Source organism: Acanthisitta chloris, unplaced genomic scaffold (assembly GCF_000695815.1).
Source record: "Acanthisitta chloris isolate BGI_N310 unplaced genomic scaffold, ASM69581v1 scaffold16530, whole genome shotgun sequence".
Classification (NCBI taxonomy): domain Eukaryota; kingdom Metazoa; phylum Chordata; class Aves; order Passeriformes; family Acanthisittidae; genus Acanthisitta; species Acanthisitta chloris.
In genome coordinates, this window is record NW_008650090.1 from 35,456 (window position 1) to 62,278 (window position 26,823).

The 26,823-nt window shown below is 40.9% G+C and overlaps 1 protein-coding gene across 1 annotated transcript; it reads right to left on the reverse strand.

Moving 5' to 3' along the window:
• Window positions 1–475: 475 nt before the first annotated feature.
• Window positions 476–26,666, reverse strand: LOC103810790 (amine oxidase [flavin-containing] B-like; the record flags this gene model as incomplete). Its single annotated transcript, XM_009083713.1, has 14 exons — window positions 476–919; window positions 1,335–1,397; window positions 3,010–3,121; window positions 4,219–4,316; window positions 5,221–5,278; window positions 8,703–8,756; window positions 9,481–9,577; window positions 10,672–10,831; window positions 11,451–11,600; window positions 12,817–12,958; window positions 15,629–15,720; window positions 16,438–16,542; window positions 25,581–25,718; window positions 26,536–26,666. Coding segments are annotated over 14 exons (1,556 nt in total), but the record flags the coding sequence as incomplete, so codon positions are not given.
• Between the last annotated feature and the right edge of the window lie 157 nt (window positions 26,667–26,823).

Below are 26,823 nucleotides of genomic sequence, written 5' to 3' on the forward strand. Positions count from 1 at the left end.
TCACCATTCACACTCAGGTCCAACAGCCTGATCTCCATACCATCAGCTCTAGGCAGAGAAGATCTGATCCCTCACAGGGACAGACTCAACTAGGACACATGAGCTCTGCTGTTCCAGGCAGTTGTGAACACAGCTGGGGAGCCTGAACCACTGTCCTTTGACTCACTGGAAATGCCAACATCCTATGGCCACACTTGGATAGTTCAGGTGGATAAATTAGGTGCTGCAGGCCTGGGCTCTGGACATCTGGGTGAAAATTAAAAACACTAAAAAGAATCTTACCAGCAATTTGCATGAACTGTCTAATTATCCTTCAAGCTATGGATTTCTTTTCTCAGCCTACCACACAGAAAGGCAGAAATCCTTTGTTTACTACTGGAGCCTGTGAAGACTCGGAATTCAGGGTCTGGTTCAGAGATAAGTGTAAAAACGACTGGAAATCTCATCAGAATAGGCTTTAGAGAGGTATGTTGTCACTTCTGTTCTGAGATCTGGATAAAAACCTCAAGGTGACAATGCTTAGCAGGGTATCCCAGAAATTCAATGACAAAAAAGTTACTCTAGAAAAGTAGGCCTGGATTCAAGGGGCTCTTTTTCAATATGGATCCCCTTTCTTTATGCCTCTCCTCCAGCCTCTTTTCTCTACTGTTTTCACCTCTTCCCCGTTCCTGATCTCATTTTGGAGACAGGGAGGTACATGCCAAAGAACCTCAGAATAAAAGAAAAATCCCTCAAGCTTGAGGCACTGAGTTGGCACCTTTTCTCAGTTTCGAACTAGAAGTCCTTTTTTGTAGGCAAATAACCCAGCTGCAGCCACAGAGGTGAAGAAAGTGGAAAACCCAATCAGCTTTAACAGTCCTGGCACAGATGGCAAGTTCCTCTCCCAGAAGGTTGTAGTGATGGGCAAAGCTGGCACATCCTGTGGGGAGAACATCCGTTATCAACACAACATCTCCACTGTGACAGGAAGGATATAAATCAAGAGATTCTTGCCACAGAACTGGGTTGAAGCAGTTAAATGTTATCAAGAAGGAGTCTATCAAACTTTTCTGCTCGGCTGAAGGGAAGAAGAACAGGCATATGGGAAAGGATTCATAGTCCAGTTAAAAAATGAAGTTCTTTCCAATCCTGCATTACAGAACTGTCAGACGGGAGTCCTTTCTGAGATTTTATCATGTTCCTGTTTAGGAAAGGGCAGTTTTGGCAAGTAAGGGAAAGTTTATTGTGGTTTTGATTTAGTGAACTTACATAAAAACAGCCAATGAAATTTTATCTCATCAGCAAAACAGCAGGAAAAAAAAACCCCAGTCCATTTAATCCACATAAATACTTACAATTGATTCAGGTTCTGGCTTCCAAATTTCACTGTCTGGGATTTTCCTCATTGCAAACAGTATCTGGAAACAAGTAACATTCTCAGTAAGTACCATTCATTCTCCAAAAGGGAAAAAAAAGCTGCCTTCAATTTTTGTTTTAAAATGGCACGATGAAGATAACAAATGAGCACATCAATCACAGTGTATTCCAATTCTAGAAGCAAACTCCAACTTTTATAACTCATTTCTGGAGAGGCTGATATTTAAGAAGAGATTCCTCCTAGTGGAACTTAGTCATCATCACATTACCCTGTTCCAGTGGGACTGGTCAAATTCCAGTATCTTGCATGGATTAATTAAGCATGAAGAGATTTTTATTTACTGTTTCTAAGAGTTAAGCAGACACTCATGGCAAAGTGAGGCATGCACACAGCAGCTCCTGCATGGGCAAGCTACATAGCCAGGAGTAGCTTGTTTTGTGAATTTTACCATGATGTAGGAAGAAGCACAGAATCCTGAGAGTGATGACAGACCCCTACTTTCAGCCAGAGAAAAGCAAAACTAAAAAAGAAAACCTTTGCAATGGAAAAATTGCTATTCAAAGTGCCAAAGAACAGTAGGGTAGCAAAGTTATTTGAAATGATAGTCAGGAGAGACAGCAAGATTAGCTTCTTCTATAGTAAGACGAAATGGAGGTGGTGATATTAATGCTTTTCCTACTCCAGGCACCTGTAGACTTGAGATTGAACATTTTACAATGGGCTTTTACTGTAGACAAGATTCATGGATCCCATCAGCTCTTCAATGCAGGAGAGTGACAAACACCCTTGCACTAGATTTTAAACATATTTTCCTTTCATCAAGTAAAAGAAAGGAAAACATCAGAATTTTTCAGCCAAGAATACTTGTCAACTTCTCTGCAGAGGCTTTTGGAGGCTCTGCTGTAATTACTTTAGAGAGGTCATGAGGTTCTGCCTCTGGAGGTTTTCAGGGAGCAGGTTAGGAATAACTTTCTCAAATGGGACAGTTTATGAGCAGCTGATCCCTGTCTTTTGGGGCAGGAGTATGTGCTAGACAAACTCTCCAGATGCCTTCCAGGGCAATTTCTGTTACACAACTGTAGATTTTAGCCACTAGGTTCCTTTCACCTCATAAAACAGCAATGAAATTTCTTTTTCTGCTCCATAAACTGTAATATTCCTGAAAATACTTGAGGAATTGGCACTTTATCAGAAGCAAAATATCAAAGTCCTTATTTAATGACTTAATGTTAAGGCTGTCTCAATGGTAATGTTTGAAGCAGTTGAGGGAAGGACTGGCTTGGTGTGCAGAGCTGCAGAACTGAGCTGTCCCTATATTCTGATGGCTATGATCTCTCAGTATGATGACTAACAGAGTGCCCATTTGGGAGAAAAAAAAATGACTAGGGGAGAAATGAGGATTTCTGTAAAAGAAGAAAGGATTTAATTTCTGGAAACAGAAGAGTTTGCTGAAAGGGAACCCTTCCTAGTATTCCAAATCTAAATGTAAATCCTTTATCCTTTTTGGAGCATATTCCCTTCGCAGGGACTTGCATCAAGATTTAGAACACCTGAAGCTGTCAACACTTGGCTCCCATTTCACCTCCAGCCACAAGATCTTTCATTTTCTATAGGATATTTGAGTTTCCCCTGATTTGGGCTTGTGTCTGTACCTCTCTGGCTGCTCTTTCTCCAGCCTGGACTGCTCCTTCCATGTATCCACTCCACTCTGTGGCTGTCTCTGTGCCAGCAAAATAGATCCTGCCAACAGGCTGGCGAATGATCCTGGAGAGGGACAAGGAGGAAGTCACACCAGGCATATCAGGACAGAATTGAAATCCTTGGGTTAATGTTAGAAAAGTGTTTTAAATAACAGCAAGCACTTAAATATAGCAACACTGGGCGAGTTACATTTAATTTCTTACAGTAAAGACACCACTGTTCACATTTTCTGAACATTTACACTGCTTATAGGTGTAAAACACAATTGTTTTGAGATGAGGCTTACTCTAGCTCATGATTTTAGCCAGTGTCATAAATACCAATGCTAGGCATTACTGGCATGGTGTAGCATTCTGAAGTACATACCCACAATATCTAAAGCAATAAGCAAATAAATCAAGAAAAAGGATTGGTTTAGCTCTATTTTTGACAGAATTTGCAATCATTATCATTAAAATCACTTTAAATATAAAGGCCTCTTCATTAAATACTAAATTTAAATACTAAATTTAATACTAAAGCTCTTCATTACACCTGCTTTATTGCTCTAAGTTCTTTTAAATTGTAAAAACTTAGAGTAGGGCTATTCCACCCACCACATTAAACCCTATGGATCTGAATCAAATCATCAGTCTGACCAGTCAGTCTTTTTCTTCTTGGCAAATCATATCTTCATGTAAAAGTTGGAGAGGACTGTGTACAATGGCACATTGATTACTATATTAAGCCTTGACTGTGAAAAGGAAAGGAACAGTCCAAGGAAATCATTCATTACTGTCAGCGTTGGCAAGAATTAATTCCCTGCCAGTATTTATAAAACACCAACTAAAGAAGTGCTGGAAACACTGACATCGATCTCAAATACCCAAAGCCAGTTTTGTAAACAGACTGTGAAAGCTTCTCAACTCCCTTCCTGGAACCTTCTCAGCTCTACTCACCAAATAACAAGAGTGAATAAAAACCCCTAAAGATACTGAACTCATCCATCATAAAGCCCAACCGAGACAAGTGGAAGTTTATAATATCTGCTTAAAATATTCCCCACTGGTCTGAAAGGCATAAAGTGAACAGTGACAGAGGATTTATGACCCTTTCTGAGGATATTTATTAACTTGGTCTTATCTGACTATTCTGAAGCCCACTATAAATAGACACTGTACCTTCCATACTGAGTCATTATGCCTGGTGGGAAGTAGGCTGTGTAGCAGCCCCCAGAATACTGCTCTTCACACCAGTTCTTCTCTTCATAATGCACTGGCTGGAAAACAGAGATTAATTCACTCAAGGAAAGGACAAAATCCCAAGGAAGCTAATAACAGAACTGAGGAGAGAGCAGAGAAGGGCTTATCATTTGTTTCATGTCAACGTCTGACAAGATGAGCATATTTAACAAGTCTCTTAATGCAACATGAATCCAACACAATAAGCCTTTTTTTTTTTTTTTAAATAGCTAGCAGTGTCTAAAAAAACTAGCTAATTTGGCCACTGTAGAATATAATCCTCTTAATCTGTCAACGTAAATTTATGCTTTGTGCACGAATTTATGCTTTGAGCCATGTAAAGCAAAATTAGCCTCTGGTGTACACAGATGTTAATATTTGTAAAACGTACACCAGATACAAATATGTACTGTTAAAAATGAAAAGTGTGGAACTTGCATGGCTCTGCATAAAATATCATTGTGCTGAAAATGATGTGTTCTCCAGATTGGTGCCTACAATAATTAACTTGTTTAAATTTGGCCTTAAAGGATAAATAGCATTAATCACATAATCTGAGATCACACAAATCCTCACAGTCATTTACCATTGCAGGGAAGAGAAGGCAAGGGAAAAGCAAAAGAAAAACAACCCAACACACACACCAATGAATCTTAACAACTAGTAAAAGAGAAGACAACATTAACAGGGAACAGCAAGTCTGTCACATCTGAGAACAGTTGAGATGTATGGTGGTAAGCTCTGAGAATGCCACCCATGAAGCTGACAAAAGCATATAAGTCTTGCCATGTTTTATAAACTCATTCTCATCCTTACTGTCAAACACAACTTGCCATAATCTTCTCTCCACTCCTCTACAGAGGGCAGCAAGTGTTCTCATAGCAGGTACCTTTTCCAAAAGTACCTTTTCCAGAGACACCGTGGTTTAGATTTTGTGCTTACATGTAAAGCTTCCTCTGATCCCAGAACCTTTGCATAGAGCTCACACAGCCTCATCTTCCTGCAAGAGAAAAGCAACAGAAAACTTCAGTGTGAGGAAAGACAAAACAAACCACCTTGAACATACCCTGGTTTCAAGAGAACAACTATTATATATGCATGAACTTGAGGTTTCAGCTTTTTGGGATCTATCCTAATTGGTCAGTCCTTGCATCAGCAGAAATAACTCACACTCCTGTGCTGCACAGATGCTGGTTCTACCAGCAGTTATGCAAGCTGTTCCCTTAAGATAACTCTAGAAGCCCAAATCCATACATTATCCAAATGTTCTCCAGGCTGTCAGGAAAGAAAGTAGCAAGACATTGCACTTTTTTTTTGTCTTGGCACATAGTCTAACTTATGGTTTGTTCCTACAAAGATGCAGTTATCGATATCCTGTGGCTCTCAGGGAATCAGTACTTTATTTCTGTGTATATAAAATAGCCTCCTGTTTTAGTTTATGAGTCTATAAATCCATGAATATACTTCATTCCATAGCAAACACCAAGTGCAATTAAGTTTGTTCCTACAAGCTTTTGGGTCTCACTGTTAGCCACGTCGCACCAATTCCCAAAAGCAAGAAGATCAAGATAAAGTAATACTTAACAATTATGAAATACAAACATGCAAACACAGCACTGGAATGACATTTGCTTCTGGAAGCAAATCTAGTGCTCCACAGAAAGCCATGCTGGGCAGAGAAATGCAAGAATCCCAGCTCTGTAACTCTATGGGCAACACTTGCAGCTAGAAAAGTATATGAGGAAACCATATATAACTGCTGTATGAAGCAAGCCAGCTATACAGGAGCTCAGCTACACCCATGAGAAGCTGAACCCAAAGAAAGCTACAGACAGGAGATGAGGAGAAACAGGACCATTTGAAGGGCCTTAAAGAAAATTTCCTGTGTAGGCTGGAGCTTGAGCAAGAAAGTGAAAGTTGCCACAGTTCAGGAAGAGCTGTGGCCCTGGGGTGATTTTACTGCTGGCAGGTGTCAAGTCCAGCAGCAACAGAGGGGAAGAAAGCAGCCCCTTCCTCTTGTCCTGGGGCAGAAGACAAGGGACAGCCTCCTCCAGAAGCAGTGTCTGGTCAGAAGGGCTCAGAGAACTGAGGAGCTATGTATGAACATCCCTCTGCAGTCACAGGGTGACATGAATCCAGCAACAGCCATAACAAAACAGATCACATCCTCCCTAAGTGAGGTGACCACCATGCAGACCACCAGCACCTACTCAGTGTCTGAACACAACAAAGCCATTTTTACAGCAGGATCCAGCAAAGTCTCTGCTGAGATCTGCCTCACAAATGTCCACCAGCTCCTGCTTTCAGGGCAGGGCAGTAACACCAAGGGGCTCCTCAGGAAACTGAGTTATCACCTTGGGACCTATCAGGCTCTGCTCCTCCCATCACCATGACAGGGATGAGAAGGACCCCTCTAGATCTGCCTGTGCCCTGTCCTTTTTCCACCCTCCAGGGAGCCTGGAAAAGGCAAACCAGAGGCTGGTAGGAATTCTCACTTGTGGCCAACTGAAGGGCTCCAAGAAGGTGCAAGTTCACAGCTGTTTGCTGAGTACATTGCAAATACAGACAAAGTTAGTTTAAGTAGCTGTGCAAAAGGAAATATTAAGCTTCAGGTCAAAGACATCTTTGGACTCTTAAGAAATGTCAACCTTGGAAGGAACTATTCATCAATAATAAGGTACTATTTGACAGGAAAAAAACCCAAACCAACAAAAAACCCCCTCCAACATAAATAAAACCAAACAAAAAACCCACAACCAAAACAAAATCAACCAAACAAACAACCCAGCAGTTTCTACAGGATTGAATTGTACCAGCAGAAATCAATCACTGAGGACATTCCCTGTAATAAGAGCAATCTTTGCTGCTGTACTCTCAGCAAGATCTGTACTTTTTGTCCTAGAACAGTTTATATAAATTCTTATTTATAGTTAATGCTAGTATGGACCATATGGAATATGCAGTGAGTAAAATCCTTATTTCTTGGCTTTGGACTCAGCTGTGAAATTGCCATCGGTATGAATAAGAGAAATGTTATGCATGGTACCAGTAGGTACCAACCTGGGCATGTTTCATAACCATTCTTTACCAAAACAAAGTTTTATTCCTCAAAAGACAAGAGTTCAAACCTCTTGTCTAAAACTTGGCTGTAGACAGCAGCAGAGTCAGATAATTGTGCAAATGGTTTTACTGCCCAGGGGAAAGGATGATGCCTTGCAAACAGCCAGGACTGCCCTTCATTTCACACACACAGAAGCTGTTCTCAAATCCTGCAAATGCTCAGTTGTATGGAGAGTATTCACACACAGTTTAAGACAGCATTTGGTGTTCAGGATGGCTTAAAATGCTGGGCACACTGGGTTTCAGAATACCTACATGTCTTTATCATTTGGCACCTGCTGGGAGGCTATCTCAAAGCCTGAGTGCTTGTCCATTCCTGCCAAAATTAGAAGTGCTCTGTGGTATCAGGCTGTCATTTGAAAAGACTGGGACATTAACAGCTCCATTTAGACCCATTATCCACAGACTGCATCTTCTTCAGTCAGACTAGCTATTACTGTAAAAATGGTTACTTGGACACAGTATTCCTTCTGTCATGCTTTAAAAACAAATGTGTTTTCTCCATATCAAAGTAAAGCTCTCCTCATAATCCACACTCTCCACTGGTAGAATTAATTTGATCAGATACTGTGAATCAGCATGATGGAAGAAAAATCATTACTTCGTAATTTATATTTTAGTAACAAACCAAAGAGCACTACTGCATGCTGAGATTGGTTTCAAGAAGACAGTAAAAAGACCTTCATCTGTGCCTGAAGGACATTTTTTCCCCATATCTGAGGGTGGAGAGATGGAGGCAGCTTTCTGACCCCCTCATGATGCTAAGGTCTCGCTCGTGGCAGCTACAGCACTGTCAAGGTTGCACTAAGTTACAGACACTGAAAGGACCCTTCATGGTGATTAGAAAAAAATAAAAATTAAAAAATCAAACACAGTGGCCAAATCTGTCCCTCCTGACAAGCTTTCAAAGAGCTCAGTGCACCTGCAGGAGGCCAGAGAGGCAGCAGTGGCAGGAGGAGGCTGGTCCTGGACCCCTTCCAGTGAGGGCAGCAGGACATCTACATGACTTTCATGTTCAGCAGCCTAGAGCAGCTCTTTACACCTAGAGCTACACAAGCAGAGCAGCCTTGTGGGAAAATAAGAACCAGGACCAGAGAGTTTCCAAAGGGTAAAGTCCTGCTGCCAGTTTGGGGGAATTCTGTGGGGCCTTCATCCAAAACCAACAAAGATGCCTTCTTCCTTAAAGTGACATGGCCACCCATTGTCATGAGCTTACAGACAGCAAATAAAAGCAAATCAGGGCATTTTTTTCCCTGTGCTGGTCATTTATAACAAAATCACAGCTCTCCAGTGTTTGTACTCACCTTTCTTCTTTTGTGAGACCTGTCAGTCTTCTACACTTCCGAGCAAGAATGAAGCTGTAGGAAGACCACAAACAATTGACTTCCATTATGCTACTACATTTCCTGCATTGTTTCAAAATGCCAATACCTTATGATGGGATGCTGTGATTCATAGTAATAGCTTTAGGGTCTCTATTCAAAATAGCCATTTCACCTCTTTGCATAATGCTGTTTGCTCTGTCTGCTGCTTGCAGGACTCACTGTGGGGAAAAAAACACTCTGAGATTCATATTAGAATACATGCATGAGCTGTTTCCTGATTACCTTAATTTCATACAGCCATGGGTGCATACAGCAACAAGAGGTGAAGCTCAAGATTGAGCTGGAAATTGATTTTTAATAAAACTTTTAAGACAGATCATACTCTCTGGCTGTTAAAAAAAACCCTCAGAACAAACCAAAATATAATTCTAGAAAACAAATTTTCACTTAAAGAACTGGAATACTTGGAGAAAACTTTACATTTCTGCAATCACCCTCTTTCTTCTCTTTCTCTTCTCCAAGTTTGTACTTTGCAACACGAAAAAAGGCAAAAGTGAGAAAAAAGTGAAAAACAGATTTTTTTAAATTAGCAATGAAATCATAGAGAAAGCTTTTTTGAAAGAAAAATATCACAGAATATATTCACCATACACTATGTTAAAGTATTTCCCTTCAAGAGTAGCAGGTTTTCCACTTCAATTGTTGCCTCTAAGACAAAAGAAAAGGGCATTAAGTAGACACTTTCTTTGCCTCTTACCCTATTATGGCAGGAAAGCTGCCATCAGGCTTCGTATCATCAAGTGTTAAACCAATTGCAGCATCCTCATCTTCAATGATCATCGTACCACAATACCCTGTTAAGCCAAGGTGCAAAAGAAGTTAGGATCCATTTATCCAAACACAGGAACAAGCTTCCAAGACCTTGGAAATACTCAGAACATGACTGGAAAAAGCCCTAAACAACCTGATCTAAATTCCCCCTACTTTGAGCAAGGCATGGGACTAGATGATATCCAGAGGTCCCTCCCAATCTCTATCACTCTCTGATTCTAATACAGGGAGATAGGAAAACAAAAGAAAAGAGAAAAAACCACCTAAACAAACTCAAGCCAAAAAACCAAAACCCAAACAAGGGTAAAGTGACCCCCATAAAGTGACAAAGACTAGCACACAGGGCCCTTGCTGATATGCAAGGCAATGTAGTGCTGCCTTGAGCCACAAAAGTGCTAAATCCTCTCTATAAATGAAAGTTTAAATCTGAGATGTGCTGGCAATTAAAAATGTTTCTCAGCATCTTTTAAAAAAAGCCAATAAAGGAATCTTGCATGCTTGAATTCATGATGAAAAAAGAAATTATTCTGCACCCTGGTTAGCAAGGTAATTATTAATTGCACAGAAACAGATTGTTCTCAGACACTGAAGATGTTGAAGTGTCTTTACTACAGTTGTATAACATTTATGTCAGACACAGAAGGAGCTATTTGTACATTGTTTTGAAAACACAACTGTTCTTAAATGAAGGATTTGAAGAAAATACATTCTTGTATTGTATTGTAAATTGTAAATTTTTGCAGACTGATAACTGATGGGATAAAATCTTTTCATCACATATCACTTGGACCTTTACATTACTATACAAGTGGGAGAGACTCATCTCATACCCAGGTGCCACTGAAGGAAAAGGAGAGTTCAACAAAGAACAACCAAGACAATAAGCAACAGGCATGACTTCTCCCTTCATGACTACCTCCTTCTTCTTCTTGCCTCATCCACTCTCTCTTCCCAACCAATCTCTCAAGTTTCTCACACAGGGTAAGGCAAAAATGGCACAGAAGTATATGAAATCTCTTTCTAAAATTTAGCATCCTCTGAACAAAAAGTCTACTCTTGCCTTGTACCCTCTTCCCTGTCTCTGTCACGACTATTCCTTTCGATTACAATATAATACCCTTCTTCCTCCAGAAAGTTTCCTTGTAGTACACGATGCACTTGATGACTGAGCCCATGGGGATCCGGTTGATGAGCTGGTTTCTCATCGGGGGCAAAGGTGGGTTGAAATGAATCTTCAAACCAAGAGCTGGGGGAATGGCACTGATCACATATTTGCCCTGGAGAAGAAATGATACAAAAACCAAATGCATTCTCCACTACTTCTACCTAAGTATATTGCTCCAGTGGTCTTGGCAGACTCTGGGGAGGCTGCAAGGTGTATCTTGTGAAGCAATTTTGGCATTTAGCATAAGAATTGTAAAACTAAACCCTCACAAAATCCTTGCTCATTAAATAACAAACAGGCACTATATAAACAGCCATCTGTTCAAAGGCAGCTGCCCTTTCCCCAGTGCTGAAAAGAAAGCACTGTGCCACATGAGTCCACTGGTCTCCCCTCCATCTGGACTCCTCTCTTACAACTTGGAAGCAAAGCTTACAATGTTTTTCATGGAAAGTTTATTACTAAATTACGTTTTTGTGTTCACCTTACAATTACCCTTTAATTCAGAAAGCAACTGAACACAGAGGAGAAATGCTAGCAAAGGAAAAGCTTGAATATACACTTTGTTTTTCAGGCATTACGTTAAAGCTCAATGAGAAAGTGTGACTTTCTGCCACAGTCATTAAATACCTGCTAGATTTTTGTATAGGATTTTAGAGAAGTCAAAAAAAGGAAAAGCTAAAGGTTTTGTAGCCATCCCAGCACAAATGGTGACTTGCTAGAGGTTTCATTACCTCATATAATTCATGATCCAAGGTTTCCACCACGACGTTTTCACCCGACTGGTCGATGCGGATGACTGGTTTCCTCAGCTTCACCCGACCCCCCAGGCGCTCCATTATCCTCTCACTGATCTGCCCAGAGCCCCCAACAAACTTCCTCTCCTGAAACACAGAAAACAACAGCTCAGCAGAGCAGAGCTTGTCAAGTGTGTATCATGAGTAACGTTTCACTTGGCACTCAAAATGAACCTTATTCTTCCATTGTTATCAAAACATTTTTGGCAGGTTTGGCAGCCTCACCTGGAAACATACCCATGTTACTTTCTCTTTCAGTGAGCTCCTTAAATACTGATCATATTTGACCACCAGTCAAAAGCAGAAGAATCTGTAACCTCATGAGAAAATCCCTTATCATGTGGTCTCCAAATGGATTCCACAGGCCTGTGTGAATCAGCAAGACCTCTGAAGAGTGCTTAAACTTTTAAACCTTTCTTTGAGTTCACTCATCCCTGCAGCATCCTGTAGAGTAGAAGTAGGAAACCTGATCTTCATAATAAATAACAAGATATAAGAAGTGATGTGATTCACACCAAAAATCTCTGCTGCAGTACATAATTCAAATAATATTTAAAAAGATTTACAATCTACAGTTGTTTCTTCTCTATGCATATTTATGCATTTTAATATGTTTTAATGTAGATGCATTTTTATTTGTCATTGAATAATTTGGATTTCTAAAAATATGTCTCTTTCTAATACAGTTAGTACAATTTGCACTTCTCAAGCAGAAGACAATTAACAGTTTTTCACTTTCTTCATATGCAGAGGCATCACTGACATACCAGACTGCAAACATTTCAGAGCAATACAGTATTTAAGGAGGGGTGTTCATTTTCTTCAGGCTGATTTTTAAATCTTAACAGTTTGAATCCTTGGAAACTTGCATCATAGGAACACAGCTCTGGGCTACATTTTCAGTATTAATTTGCAGCTGGCAGTGCCATCTCCTTTAAGTGCTTCTGCAGTGGCAAAGCTTCCTTCAGCCTCATGACAGAAATAAGCATAAGTAAAATTTTCTTCTTTCCATGTGGATAAGCAAAGTGCATGTTCTAACCAGAGCCCAAAAAGAAGACAGAGACAGGAACAGATACAAATCTACTGCTCCCTGGGGCAATGCTTTCAGCACAGGACAAATCTTTCAACTCTAGTTTTGCAAGATCCAGATGAAAGTGTAAATGACTAAAACCAGCTATCAGTGTGCCACTGCCTCAGAAATAATGGACATCTCAGTTGGGTCTCTGAACTCAAACAAACAAGCAAAAGAATGAAGTGAAAGCAGGGCCTGTTAAGAGTCACAGAAGGGGATGGCTGACAGTACCTGTCCTCCGTTGGTGGTTGAGAAGATCCTTGCTGTGCCCCCACACTGCTTCACATACCACAGAAACCAAAGGGCAGAGACCTCGTGGGGTTCAGAAGTGACATCCACATTCACAAACAGAGTTGCAAAACTCTTGGCAGCTCTGCAACACAAACAAGAAAGTGGGTTAATTTAAGAACTGAATAATGCTGACAAGATTGTTCTTGAGTAGGAAGGAGACTTGTAGCAACCTCTTCTTTCACTGTGGGCAAAGGAGTCCTTAATTTCAGTTGAAGTAAGAAATTACCAATTCCTTTTATGCAACATTTTTCAAGTAACTGCTTTTCAGCTCCCAATGTTTTACCTAAGAATGGCAGTATGATTTCAACCAAGAGCACTCAGGACATTTCCAGCACACAACTCTAGCCAAAAGCAAATCTGTACAGTCTATTACATGAGAGAAAACAGTAGAAGATAACCCTTCTGGATCATTACCTTCCAGGGTGGGAAGTTACTATGGCATGTTACCTACATCTTGAACAAACTGAGCAAATCAAGCTGAGATGCACATATAAAATCTGAAAAGCATCTTTATGTTGTGCCAATATTCAGGTAAAATGTCAAGTCTCATTCCATCAGAGTTTAAAAAACAAGACTGTAGTCACATCAGTTATTGGATATTGAATGACTACCAGTGCATGGTGTTGTGCTAACTTGTAGAGTCTTTTGCCAAGTCAGAGGTTCAGAGAGCCAGCAGGACTGGCAGCACACATTTCTGTTTGGTTTTACTGAATATAGACCATGATACAAATGAGAAAGGCTTTCTGTATGTTTCTGTGCAACTGTCAGTCCTGTTAAAGCAAACCAACCAGAAGATTCAAAATTTTTGGACATGAGTCTACTGGTTGTTAACAATCATAGAATCATAGAATTGGCTAAAGACCTTAAAGTGACCTTAAATATCATCCAGTTCTAACCCTCCTGCCATGGGCAGGGACACCTTCCACTAGACTAGGTTGCCTCAAAGTTCCATCCAGCCTGGCCTTGAACACTTCCAGGGATGAGACATCCACAGCTTCTCTGGGAAACTTGTGCCTGTGCCTCACCACCCTCATGGTAAAAAATTTCTTCCTAATATCTAATCTAACCCTACCCTCTTTCAGTTTGAAGCCATGACCCCCTTGTCTTATCACTACATGCCCTTGTAACATTCTCCTCCAGATCTCTTGTAAGTCACTTTAGGTACTGAAAGACTGCTCTCAGGTCTCCCCAGAGCTTTCTCTTCTCCAGGCTGAACAACCCCAACTCTCTCAGCCTTTCCTCACAGGAGAGGAGCTCCAGCCCTGGGATCATCTCTGTGCCCTCCTCTTGGCTCACTCCGACAGGTCCATAATCAACACGAACAACAATGATGATGTTGCTCTCTAGAGGCAGAATGAAGCCATAAAAATCCCACAGTCAGTGACAGCACCAGCCTTAGTGGGGACTAGCAGGCTTTGGCACCAAGCTGCCACAGGCTCATGGCAGCTGCATGTTGGGTGCTCAGCAGTTCCCAAGAGGGTGCTGTAGAAATCTATCTGCTTTACAGCAGCCAGAGTTAATGCGCTTTTTTTGTTTGTTTGTTTTTTCCTTCAGTGAGAAGAAAAACAATCAAACTGCAGTTGAATGGCAAGTGAAGAAAAACTGCTTTGATGTATACATAAAAACAGGAAGCATTTTCAGTTTCCCTGAGCAGTATATAGTGCAACAGCTAAACAAGAGAATGACAGGTGTTAAAGTGATTTAGTGTTATTGCAAGACAAATGTTACCTTTATAGCACTTTGGTTAAATCACCTGGTCCAGCAGAGAATAAATGTGTGTTATTCCATAAAAAGTTTGATTCAAAAACCTGCTGTAACCAGAATATTTTTCTCTTAAAAGGCTAAACACAGAGCAAAGAGTGGGAAAGTGCAAATAACAGATTAAGGTACTACCCATCTCTTCAGAAGTAAACCTCACCAAATGCATTTTACTTTTACCTCTATTTTAGTCTCAAAAGTTAGGAAAATATAACAGAAGCTATGGAGTGTGCTGACAGGTGTTATGGTCCATTATTACAAGAATCCTGGGCTGTGTCAAAAGGAGTGTTGCTACAGGTCAAAGGAGGTGATTCTCCCCCTCTGCTCTGCTCTTGTGAGATCCCACCTGGAATACTGCACACAGCTCTGGTGCCCTCAATGTAAGAAGGACATGGAACTGTTGGAGCAAGTCCAGAGGAGGCTACGAAGCTGGTAAGAGGACTGGAATACCTTCTCTATGAAAACAGACTAAGGGAGTTGGGGCTGTTCAGTCTGGAGAAGAGCAGGTTGTGTTGAGACCTCAGAGCAGCCTTTCAGTATCCAAAGGGGCTACAGGGAAGCTGGAGAGGGACTCTTGGTTAGGAACTATAGTGATAGGACAAGGAGTAATGAGTATAAAGTGAAACAGGGGAAATTCAGATTAAATATTAGGAAAAAGGTGTTTCCTGTGAGGGTGCTGAGACACTGGCACAGTTTGCCCAGGGAGGCTGTGGCTGCCCCAACCCTGGCAGTGTTCAATGCCAGGCGGGATAAAGCCTTGAGCATCCTGCTCTGGTGGGAGATGTCCCTGCCCAGGGCAGGGGTTGGGGCTGGATGATCTTTAAGGTCCATTCTGACCCCTTAACATTCTATGATTTTCTCATATCACTTCTTTCAAAAGGCTGTGGTAGTGATATCTATATTCTAGTGGTAGTTATATCTGTTTGGAAAGCAGTAATGCTTATTTAGAGCTCTAAAGTATATAAACATAAACTGTTATTAAAAAGTTCCTTACTTGGTCCAGCATATTTTGTCTATGAAATCTTGCATAGTCATTTTGTCCCATTCTTCTGCATGTGGAGCCTTCCATGGGGCTTCACTGGGAATCTAAGGAGACATTAAAAAAAGCATTTATCAGCAAATGAGTGAGTAACATAAGAAAGAGACAAGAAACACAAACAATCTTGTCTTTACACAGTAATTCAACCTGCAAATTTCTGGCAAGTAATAAAGTGAACTTAACAGAGAATGCTTCTAGGTTGTGTTTTTTTTGCTTAAGATTTTTCCCTTTTTTTAGATTGAAAAATAGAGAATAATTTTAGAGTTAAGAAATGTATCTGGGTAATTCCATATCCTTCACATTTACCTATGCATGTAATAGCAACCTCTTCTCAAAGTCTTGTAGCTCAGCCAAGGGAAAACATATACTGCTGGTAACAAACTAGAATGGACAAGCTGAATTTAAGGGTAGAGAAAGGCAAACGTTTGAGGCCTACAAGCCTCTTAAAATATTACTTACCAAACCATCAGGCAAAGAGCTAAAAATCAACCACACACATAAACCTTGACATTCCCATAACCAGAAAAAGGAAGGCATGACTGAGGACAGCCTCAGCAGCACAGCCTGAGAAAAGCTTGCCAGGATGCCACTCACTGATGTTCTATGGCCTTCAGTGCATACCAAAACTCACGGCTGGCCTTGCCAGCACCAGGTTTGTTCAAGCTAGAGCAGCTTTGCATATTTGCATCCTGGTTCCATCCTTCACTCTGCCCCCCCCATGGAGACAACCTGAGCTGCGACAGCTGCAATTCCTCATGCCATACCTCCTTTCCCATCTCATCCATGGTCCTCCACAGGTTGTTGTAGTCCAGGTAGGCCAATGGATTCCACATAGGAGGGAAAGGACCTTTAAAGGGGTAAGACTTACCCTACAAGATGAAAAACAAGAAAAGACATCATAAAATCTAAACACAACCACAATCATAGCTTCCATGTGTGTGAAGCTGCACCAAATGGTTCAGGGTTCACACTAAGAAAGGACAAACTTAATCAATGCATGTAACAGATCGTGTCTGGGTGTGCACAAAGGACAAAAGACAATGGGCACAAACTAAAAGACAGGAGATGCCTTCTGATCATCAAGAGATACTTTTTCCCTGTGAGGGTGACCAAACACTGGTGCTGACCGCCCAGAGAAGCTGTGGATCTTCCATCCTTGGAGATACTCAAAAGTAACCTGGACATGGTGCTGGGCAACCAGCTCTAGGTGGCCCTGCTTGAGCAAGAGGTTGACCAAGATGATCTCCAGTGGTGCCATTCAACCTTATCCATTCTGTGATCCTGTATTTCTGCACGTGCAACTGAAGTGTGATACACAGCTGAACTGGTGAATCAGATGCATGCAGAACTGACACTGCCTTCATCTTCAAAGCTTTACATTTGGCACTTCTGGGCAACAAAACTAATACCCTGCAGCAGAGTCAATAAGATCAGACTAAAAAATGAGACAAAACAGCATTGCTCAACTGACATGAAAAATTGTTTGTTTGTTACTGAAGAGATAGATATGTTACTTTTTTTTTCCTCCTAAATGTTCATGAAAAGACTGAAGTGTTAATTGTATTTAGCAGTTTGGGATTTTTTCTTTCAAAAATCAGACAAAAGCAGTCATGGTAAGCTTTAGTATACACTAAAATCATAGTTGAGAGACCTTCCTGGAAAAAAAAAAAATTTTCAGCTAACCTAAAAATTACAGTCCTGCAGAAAATGTAGAAATTACGGACTTATTCCTCCAATCCAACACCACTGGCCATAAATTCCAGAGTGTAATAGTGTGACCAATACCAATGTCCTAATGACATCATTAGATATTGAATAGTTAGATTTTACATATCTATATCTCCACTCCTAGATACTCAGAAAGCTTAGCTTAATTAAGAGTGGAAGACAACAGGTAATTTGTAGAGCTATTTTAGTTACAAGGGATTTCCCTGGCTGACTATATGGATGGCAGCCTAATTGTTTTAAAAATTCACAAAGAAATGCTCATTAGCATGATGTGGGTTCTCATTTTTCACCATGCATCGTGGAGTCCATAAAATAAATAATAATAAAAGCTATATTGTGTGCCACAGCTGATTTTTCAAAACTGATATTAAATTATGTATTTAAGCAGGCACTGAATCAATTTGAATATCAATTGCTGGAAGTACTAACTTTTAATAGATATTTGATGCAGTACCACACCAATCTATCACTAGAAAGGGATTTACACTGGCTTAAAAAAATAAAATCATACTGCACCAAGATTTAATATTTAGCACCAGGTAACAACAACAACACTTCATCTTGCTGAGGAGAAGTATCCAAACACCACTTACTCAAAGAAGTGTCAGGCTTGATTTAATTTAGCCTCTATTAATACCGTAAAAGAAAAGGCAGTGAGCACATTATTCAAATCTGCAGGTGTTTGCAAGCACCAGAAGAGACAGTAAAAGGGCTCAAAGGGATCCTGAAAGACTCAAAATTTGGTGTGGAATAATAAAATGAGATATAACCTTGAAAAATTATGGTTAATAACTTTAACGACTTCTGATTCAAAAAGAAAGATACTTAGAAAGCAGTTAGGCCAAAAAAAAAAAATCAAAAGGATAAGAGAAACCTAGTTTACAAAAAACCCTGAACAGGTTAGAGAAAGCAAAGAAGAAACTGTTATTTCACCAAATCTTTATGGACACAGGACTCTAATGGAAATCTTATCAGATTGATAAGATAATGAAAGTCAGGAAGAAAGTAAAATGGGAGAAGGAAAGGTTTGAATTCTTTAGTACACAGACATATGAACAAGTAGCTGCAAGACAACTATTTTATTTTGCAGTGCTTGTGAGGAGAAACAATGGTTTGTAAAATGACAAAACATCCAATTTTTAAAAGTTTCAATCCGAAGTTTTGTAGATCTCCAGTGCCAGAGGCACCAAGGTTGAAAACTTAACACTTCCAGTTTATGAATGGACATTACAGCACATATTTACCCCAAAAATGAAGGGTTGCCTGGGTTTTGGGTTTTTGTTTGCTGTTTTTACTTTTCATCAGCATGGAACAAAAGTGTACTTCCACAGTTCTTGTGCTCAGCCATATGAAAATACTGGGATTGGGATAAAAAAAACCCCTGAAAACAAGAAAACATAACCCTTTAGATGGAGATGAACTGAACAAGTTTGTTTCATCAGAAGTATTTGGTCCCAATATGAAGATTTGGGTATTATTATGGAATGTTTTAACATGAAATCAAATTGAACTGAGGCACCTTCATACTCTGCTGCCAAAGGGCTAAGAAAGAGCAGCAAAACCTCTCAGACTGAGTTCCCTCCTGTCTCAGGTGGCAACACATGAACCATGTTGGCAATTACCTTTTAGCCTTTTGGGGCACACTAAAATTCTCTAACTGGCTCCTATGGCAGCAAGTCAGTTTTATCATCCCTTCTTCTAACCACTGGAGCCATCCTTGACTCGTGTAAATGCCATGCAGGTATTCCAAAGACAGAGCATAGCACTTTGTTTTCAAGTACCTGCTATTTCCCAAATTCAGGTTTATGAAACAAGTATACTGCTGTGCTCCAGAAAACCAGGACAGCATCAGAATGGGTTATTCCAATTATTGATTTTGTTCTGAGCTTCCTGCTCTGCCAGAGGCAATCCAAACTGAGTGATCCCCTCTGAGCTAACTCAAGTCTTATGAAATCCCTGTGGTGCTTCCTCATGAGTGCACGGCTAAGAGACACACAAATCATATTTTTGTTTGAGTATTCTTCTATTTCACTGCATTTGAACTGCTGAAAGGAAAATCTTGGCTATGTGTCTTGTGTAGAAATCTGGGGTGACAAGTCTCATACGAACAAGAACAAACTTCAACCTGGAAAAATAAAACCAATCATCAAAGTTAGTGACTATCCTGTGAAAGTTACTTTCAAGGGCTCAGAAGGCATCTCCTAAGGCCTGATCCTTATTTCCTGCACAAACCAAACTCCAGGAGCCATCAATCAGAATTTTGTTTGAGATGAGACTGCAAAACTAAGCTCTACACAGAAACTAAAATAGCAGCATGAAAGAAAGACTACAGATAGCTCTGAGTAGTTACCAAAAAACCCAAAGATTTCAAGCCTACTTCTGCAAACACAACAGCCTTTTTGATATTTGGGTAAAATTGGCTTATTTCTTTCACTGGAAATAGCATTCTCCATACCTCCTGGTGCTGTATAATCTCCAAAGAATAAGAAGACACGGGTGAAAAATATGCCCCACAATGCACAAAACATTGCTTTTTTGATATTTTTATACCTAAATCAGTTCTGTATAAAAACAACAATAAGAAGCACACCTTCCAATCATCTGACATGGTATTTCAACACCAGTACTACAACGTTCAGAAGCATTTCTTACCACTTTTTAATTTCATACAGGCATATACATAAATTTAGCAACTGTTTCATAATGCCAGTTAGAAAACTTCCAAAAGCAGAAGACCAGCACCAGCAGTTGGAGATCTACCTGCTAGTGTATGGATCACTTGCTGCTCACAAAGGCTGTTGCTGCAGTATGGCCTAAAGCACACTTGAGAAGCTGAAACTGTAGGGAGGAAACTCATGCAACCCAGCTGTCTCAGGAATAAACCAACAGGGAAATGAGAAATCCAGTGTTTGTCACAAACATTACAATCCCCAACAGACTTTCTCATCCATCTCCTTCTTCACATTGACCGACGTTTGGCTGAGTTACACCAGACCCATGGAAGTGATACAGAAAAAAGCTTTTTGCATACATCAGCTCTGTTTCAGGTCAAATAGCTGACATAAGGAATGGATTGGTACAGGGGGTAAAACCTCAAAGCATGGCAAGTGAGTATCAGATCCCCAGCACTGGGGCTGTCTCACTGGTGAGACACTAGCACAGGTTGCCCAGGGAGGCTGTGGCTGCCCCAATCCTGGCAGTGTTCACAGCCAGGTTGGATGAGCCTTGAGCAACCTGCTCTGGTGGGAGGTGTCCCTGCCCAGGACAGGGTTTTGGGACTAGATGATCTCTAAGGTCCATTCCACCCCCTAAAATTCTATGATTCTCTACGTGCACTCAGGAGGGTATAGGGACCAGATCTCACAAACATTCTCCCATGAGGGTGACAATGAGTGAATGATTAGCTGAGGAAGGACATGCTCTGCCTGGAAATATCAGCACCTCAATGCAGAGGGGTATCTCAGGAGACAGCCTGCTTTTGCAGATCCAAGACAACTTCATGCTCCCCTGAACATTATGTACCCAGGCAGCTCCAGAGTGAGATGCAGTAGTGTGAACTGAAGCCCCTGGTGGCAATGATCCATGCATTTTTTTATAACACAGTATAAACATCTTATAAATATAGTCAACTTGCTTTGGAAGAAACAAGACTGTGTGGTGCATTCTCTGCGTCACTGAGTGAGCACAGATATTCCCTGAGCTAAATCATCTAAACCTTGGAGTAACTGATGCTCACTTCACCAAGGCATCACTCTGCATGTTAATTCACAGCTACACAGGTTTATTGGCACGTAGTGCCCTCTGCTGATTCACAGCACTGGTACCTCACACACACCCTGTTCTCTCAACTTAGAATCTGAGTAGCATTATTCATAGAAAGCACAGGAACAGTGCAAAGTTGTGATAAGGAAAATGAGAAACAGAAAAGCATCACTGTAACTCTGCCATTCCTCAAGTTCTTGCTCACAAATTGTCAGCAAAAAGGGAATAAAAAGAGATGTGAGGCTATTTCACCTTGCTTAAATTGACAGCAACTGAGAGTCTCACTGGCTTTTCATTCTCTGCCTGCACTCTAATTAAGATGTACAAAGAAAAATGAAAGCACTTTTATCTAGTCATTCAAAAATCCATTTAAGTTGTTATGCTCTATACTACAGACTATGCCAGGAGATACTGCCCTTAGATTTGCAGAGAAGCAGGTCAAAAGCTTAAATAAATCATATTGCTCAGCATCAGTGATATCATGGATATCACAGAAGAAACACTAACTTTTCTAACTTTAGATACAGCAGTCACTTATCCAGCTGCTAATTAAATCCCAATACAACATGACCATCGTATTTTTTATTCATGAGCAAGACCACAGCAAACTGCATTTTAATAAGCACAATAGTGCTGAAAATGAAGGACACCCAAGAGGGCTGTAAAATTTTTTCTGCAAATCTATGCAGTATGCTACCTGGTAAAACTAGTGTAGATTTGGGGCCCTAGTTAAAAGTACTGTGTATTCTATTAAATATTCACCTTCAGGACATGCTGCAGACAGGATTCACACTTCTTTCCAGGCACTGTCACGTGGAAAAGGTGAAAATTACCTGGGTTATATGCACCTTAGTCTGCTTTTTTAAAGACAAAACCCTACCATTTTGGTGAGGAAAATAAACACCACCAAACAAAAGCTGCAAATCTGCATATAAAAGGTAAGAGCCTGAATCTCCTCTTGGGCAGATGAGGAAAAGTTATCTTATTTTAAGAAGCATTTTACATCTGCCTACCAGTCCAGTGGGAGGACTGTTAGGAGACGGTGACTTCTCAGATGGCTCTGCTTTCATTACTTAAATCTGGATTTATGAACCTAATTTCAGTTAGGCTATTGAAAATCAGTGGTGTTCAGGCTGCAATTTGCCTACCAAATACTACTTGCAGAGCTATACTAATTTTCTCACTAAGACTGATGAACCAGTATTTACACAAATGAAAAGAACATACTAATCTCTTTTGAAAGACCATGAAAAAGGCTGCTTAACAAGAAAAAAAAAAAGTAGGGCAAGAAACATAATTTTGAGTTTCTGTGAAGTTATCATATACAATATAAGTGAGAGCAAAAATAATTTCACAATAGAATCTGACATTGAAAAAGATTAAAGGGGGGAAAAAACACACAACCCAATCAAGCTGGTAAAGCCTAATTAGCAAAGACCCACCCAGAGATCAACAAAATGCATTCTTTTCATTTTGTAGTACAAAGAAGCTGTATATATTACTTGTATTAAAAAGCTACTAAATGAATTTAATTAACTATGAAAGACTTGATTTTGCCTTTGGGTATATGTAAAAGCAGAAAAAGCAGCAGCTGATTTTGCAAGATGCACTGTGATGTCTGATGGTGTAGAAGAGTTAAAACCTTTAAGTTTCATTGCCTCTCTGGGTTCAGGTAATTTTGTGGTCCAGGACTCAATTATATTTGGCTACAGCCAAAAGCTCAGGTCAGCATGAGAATTCAAATTCACAGAGTCTGTTTTGGAACCTGTTTGCAAGCTATGACTGGAGAGCACTGCTAAGATTTCAAGGAGCACACAAGAACATTGTCCCATCACAGGGAAAAGCCTGGACAAGCCACAAGGCTGAAAGGTCTGTAAGGAATTTATTCCAGATACATGAAATGCAAGAGGTCACACAACAGTGCATATGTCTATTATATAGTGCTCATATGACTATTATTTAACTGTGAGCAATTCTTCAACTAGGTTAATGCTTTCCCACAGTTGGATAAACACAGAAGCAAAAAAGGAAATAAAGGATTTAAAATGAATGAAATCAGGAGATTTAAAGGAGGTGCTAACAACTTGTGAAAGATCTCCTCTCTTTACTTCCTGCATGGCTGCCAGGGAGTTCTGGCAGACACTTCTCTCCCTCCTCTGCTCAGGAGCTCCTAGAGGCAGTTGAGCCTACAATCTGTTTCAATCTGCAGATTCTTAGCATGACTTGGGAGCATCTCAGCCAGCATTTGGGATCTCTCTCCTTGGAGACTTTGGACACTTGATTGGGAAAGGCCACAAGAAACCTGACCTAACTAAGAGGCAGACACTGCTTCAAGCCCAGGAAGGAGTAGGAACCACCAAGGATCCCTTGCAGGGAAGCTTTTTCCATGGCTCCATGTAGGTGCATCAAACCACCAAGGATGCTCCATCCCCTTGGCATATGAAAGGGCATAACACGTCATCTATCAGCATCTCTTGGTACGGCTTAGCACAGGCACATGCGTGCTGGAGCAAGCCCAGGCCCTCAGCCTCCCTCACAGCTCTCCAGGATCTGTTTGCATAGGCACAGACATTAACCAAATCAGCAAGCACCCTGTATCTCCAGGCTTGGGTGGCTTGAATGCCTCCAGCAACAGAGTGGCTTCCCTCACACCTGGATTTCTGGATACAAGTCATACTACTGTGTAGATTCCCTAGACTTGTGCCTTAATGCCTCAGCTTCCCAATTCACAGTCCCTTCTATGCCAAACATAGAGGCAAAGCCAAGGTACACCACTCTCTGCCAGCCTGGGATATGTCCCTGAATGCCAGCAAGTCCTAACAGTGCTGGGTACGGAGGAAAGCCAACAGCCTTAACTCACACCAGTACTCTCCATCGTGGGCTAAAAGGTATCCAAGGAAGATGGTAAAAGGCTATGCACAACCTCTGACAATTCATACAGTAAGACACTTGTGGTCAAGGGAAAGACAGACTGTCCCTGGCAAGAGCCCAAACTTCTGCTCTTGTGCCATTCCATTTTCCTCACTCTAAAAGCCTACTGGAAAAACACTAGGCTATTTCAATCAGCATAGTAATAACAATCTCCCCCCATGGCCGTTTTCTAGAGATCCTAAAAGAAAATGGGGTCTGGCTTGCCAAACAAGCAGCCACACTTTACTGGCTGCTGACAATAAATCAGGCCCACATGTCAGCTTCACCTTTGGCTTCAGTGACTCCTGCAGCATGTTGGAATGCCACCATGTGAGGACAGCGAGTTGTCCTGAAAAGCTGATCATCTGCCTAGTCATGTCAATTGTCTTCTGTCATTGGGGTTTCCCTCATGGCATCACCACCTACTGCTGTTGAAACTTGAAGGCCAAATGGCATGAACAAGCAGAAAATTTGGCTTTGAGGACAATGCCAGAAGCACGTGAAATAAACCAGTGTGGGTGCACCCACCAGTTCTACCACAAAAGTGGCAATTGTGGGCAGTCACCGTAGCAAATCACATTGAGAACACACTTCTTTTTTCATAAGAACTGAGTGGAAAAAAAGTTGGAAAACGTGACAGAACATCTTTTCTCTACTGCTGCTTTTAAATCTGTCAAATTTTCTTTAACTTTTGATCAAACACGAACTACTGACAAGTATTTTGGTAGTCACTGCACAACAGCTTTTCCCAAGCATGCAATGAAACTCAGTGTTCATTTTCTCAGGACTAACACAGAAAGTTTCCTTTCCGTGGGAGTGCAACACTGGTCTATATCAGGAAAGGAGAAGGGATGCTCTTTTGGAGAAAGCATAATGACTACTGAGAATACGTGGGCTTTTTAACAGCTTTGCCATAGCTGTTCTGTTTCAGATCACGAACAGATCGTTCAGATCTGCCTCCACAAGACTGTTTGACTCCCAGAGCCTTTTGCAATTACTATTGCAGCTTTCGCTACTCTGTGTGGAAAGTTTCCCCCTCAGCCAAACCAGACATAACTCTCATGTTTCTTTCAGTTGGATAATAATTGTCACTGATTTAGGAAGGCCATCCTGAGAAGCTTTCAGCCTGCTTGAAGATACATCTAGGACTCCTGAAAGGGACTTTCAGATACTGTGGGCAGTGTATATCAGAGCTGACCTGTACAGACAAGTAACTGTTGTACTGTTCATAAACCATCAAGTTTCTTGAGAGCTTTCAGCTAACAGGTCAGACCTGAATCAAGGCATCAGCTAACAGGATGCATTCTCAGGGTACCCAGGTAAATGTGTGTGCATAAAGTAATTTGTACAAGTTCTTCATTACCAACATACCTATTTTTTTCCACCAACAAACTCAGACGCTGCATATTTAAACAGGTGTACTCCACTGTAGCATGAGGGGAAAACAATGAGAAAGGAGATGACTCCACCTTGCCTGTCTGCAGCAACATGCTTGGGAGCATCTTACCTTGACATGGTGTATCAGGTGCTCAACTTCATTCACTTTATACGTCTCTATTCCTAACTCCTTAGACAACCGCAGGAGACGATTCTGTGTTGGCCCCACGTAAGCTCCTCCAAGGTCCACATATTTAACTTGCTTATTCTAGTTTATCACACACAACACACAAAAGGGGAAAAAAAATAAAAACCCATAAGCCCTTCGTAAATAGCACACAAGTTAAAAGAGCAAGCAGAGCAATTGTTTAAATGAAACACTCCAAGAGTATTTTGGCCAAGATTCCTCCTCCTATGGAAAACATAATTTCGTAGAGTTCTGGTGTGGTAACTACTGAGAATCTCAGGTTAGGAGTTCATAAGCAGCTTAGCTGGCCTGTTATGTTACAGCCTTAAACACGAGAAAAGTGCCTGACAGGCTGAGAGAGGACAGAGCCACAGACATCTGTGCAGCTCTTGCTCAGTCAGACATCTTGACAATGACTAGTTTAAAACCAATCTGTCCTAGGAAGTAGAACAGACAAGACTTTTCAATGAGCAGAGCAGGAAGGGATCTCCCACGTCAAGGTAGAGCAGCAGGCAAAGTGAAGGGAGACGTGCTGGTTCTAATTCCCAGCCAACCCTGACACTCCTCTAGCCTATGCCACTCCTCATGGATTGTGTTCTGATTCAGCTCAAAGCATTGCACAGCATGGTTGGCTTATGGGTGGTTTTTTCATAGAGATTTCTACAGTGTCTTTCCCCAGGAAATGATTTTGAAACTTAGCTCATCACATTATCCTTCCCAGATGGGTAACTTCAGAGCCTGCAGGTAACACAGAAATAATGTGTCCCCACCATCATGCCAGTCTCTCCCTGCTCTTGCTGGTACAATATCAGGAAGTTTCCCACCTGCTAGTACTCTAGAAATTTCCCTGCATATGTACAGTATATGTGTGTATATAAATGGGTTTGGAGATAATTACCTTTACAGTGAAAGTTCTTCCACCAACCCTGTCATTGGCTTCCAGCAACACTACATTCAAGCCTGACTCAGTCAGCAGTTTGGCTGCTGAGAGACCTGCAAGACAAAAAGAAAAGCAATCAAAGAATAATTCTGTATAAGCACCCCATGCTTACACACCATGGCTTTTGTGACTTGACATGTAAACATTCTCATAGCTAGCCATCCAAATCCCAAAATTTTCATTGAAACACTATGCCAGGAGGCAAGGTGGAAATGAAAAAAAAAACCACAAAAAAACACAACAAAA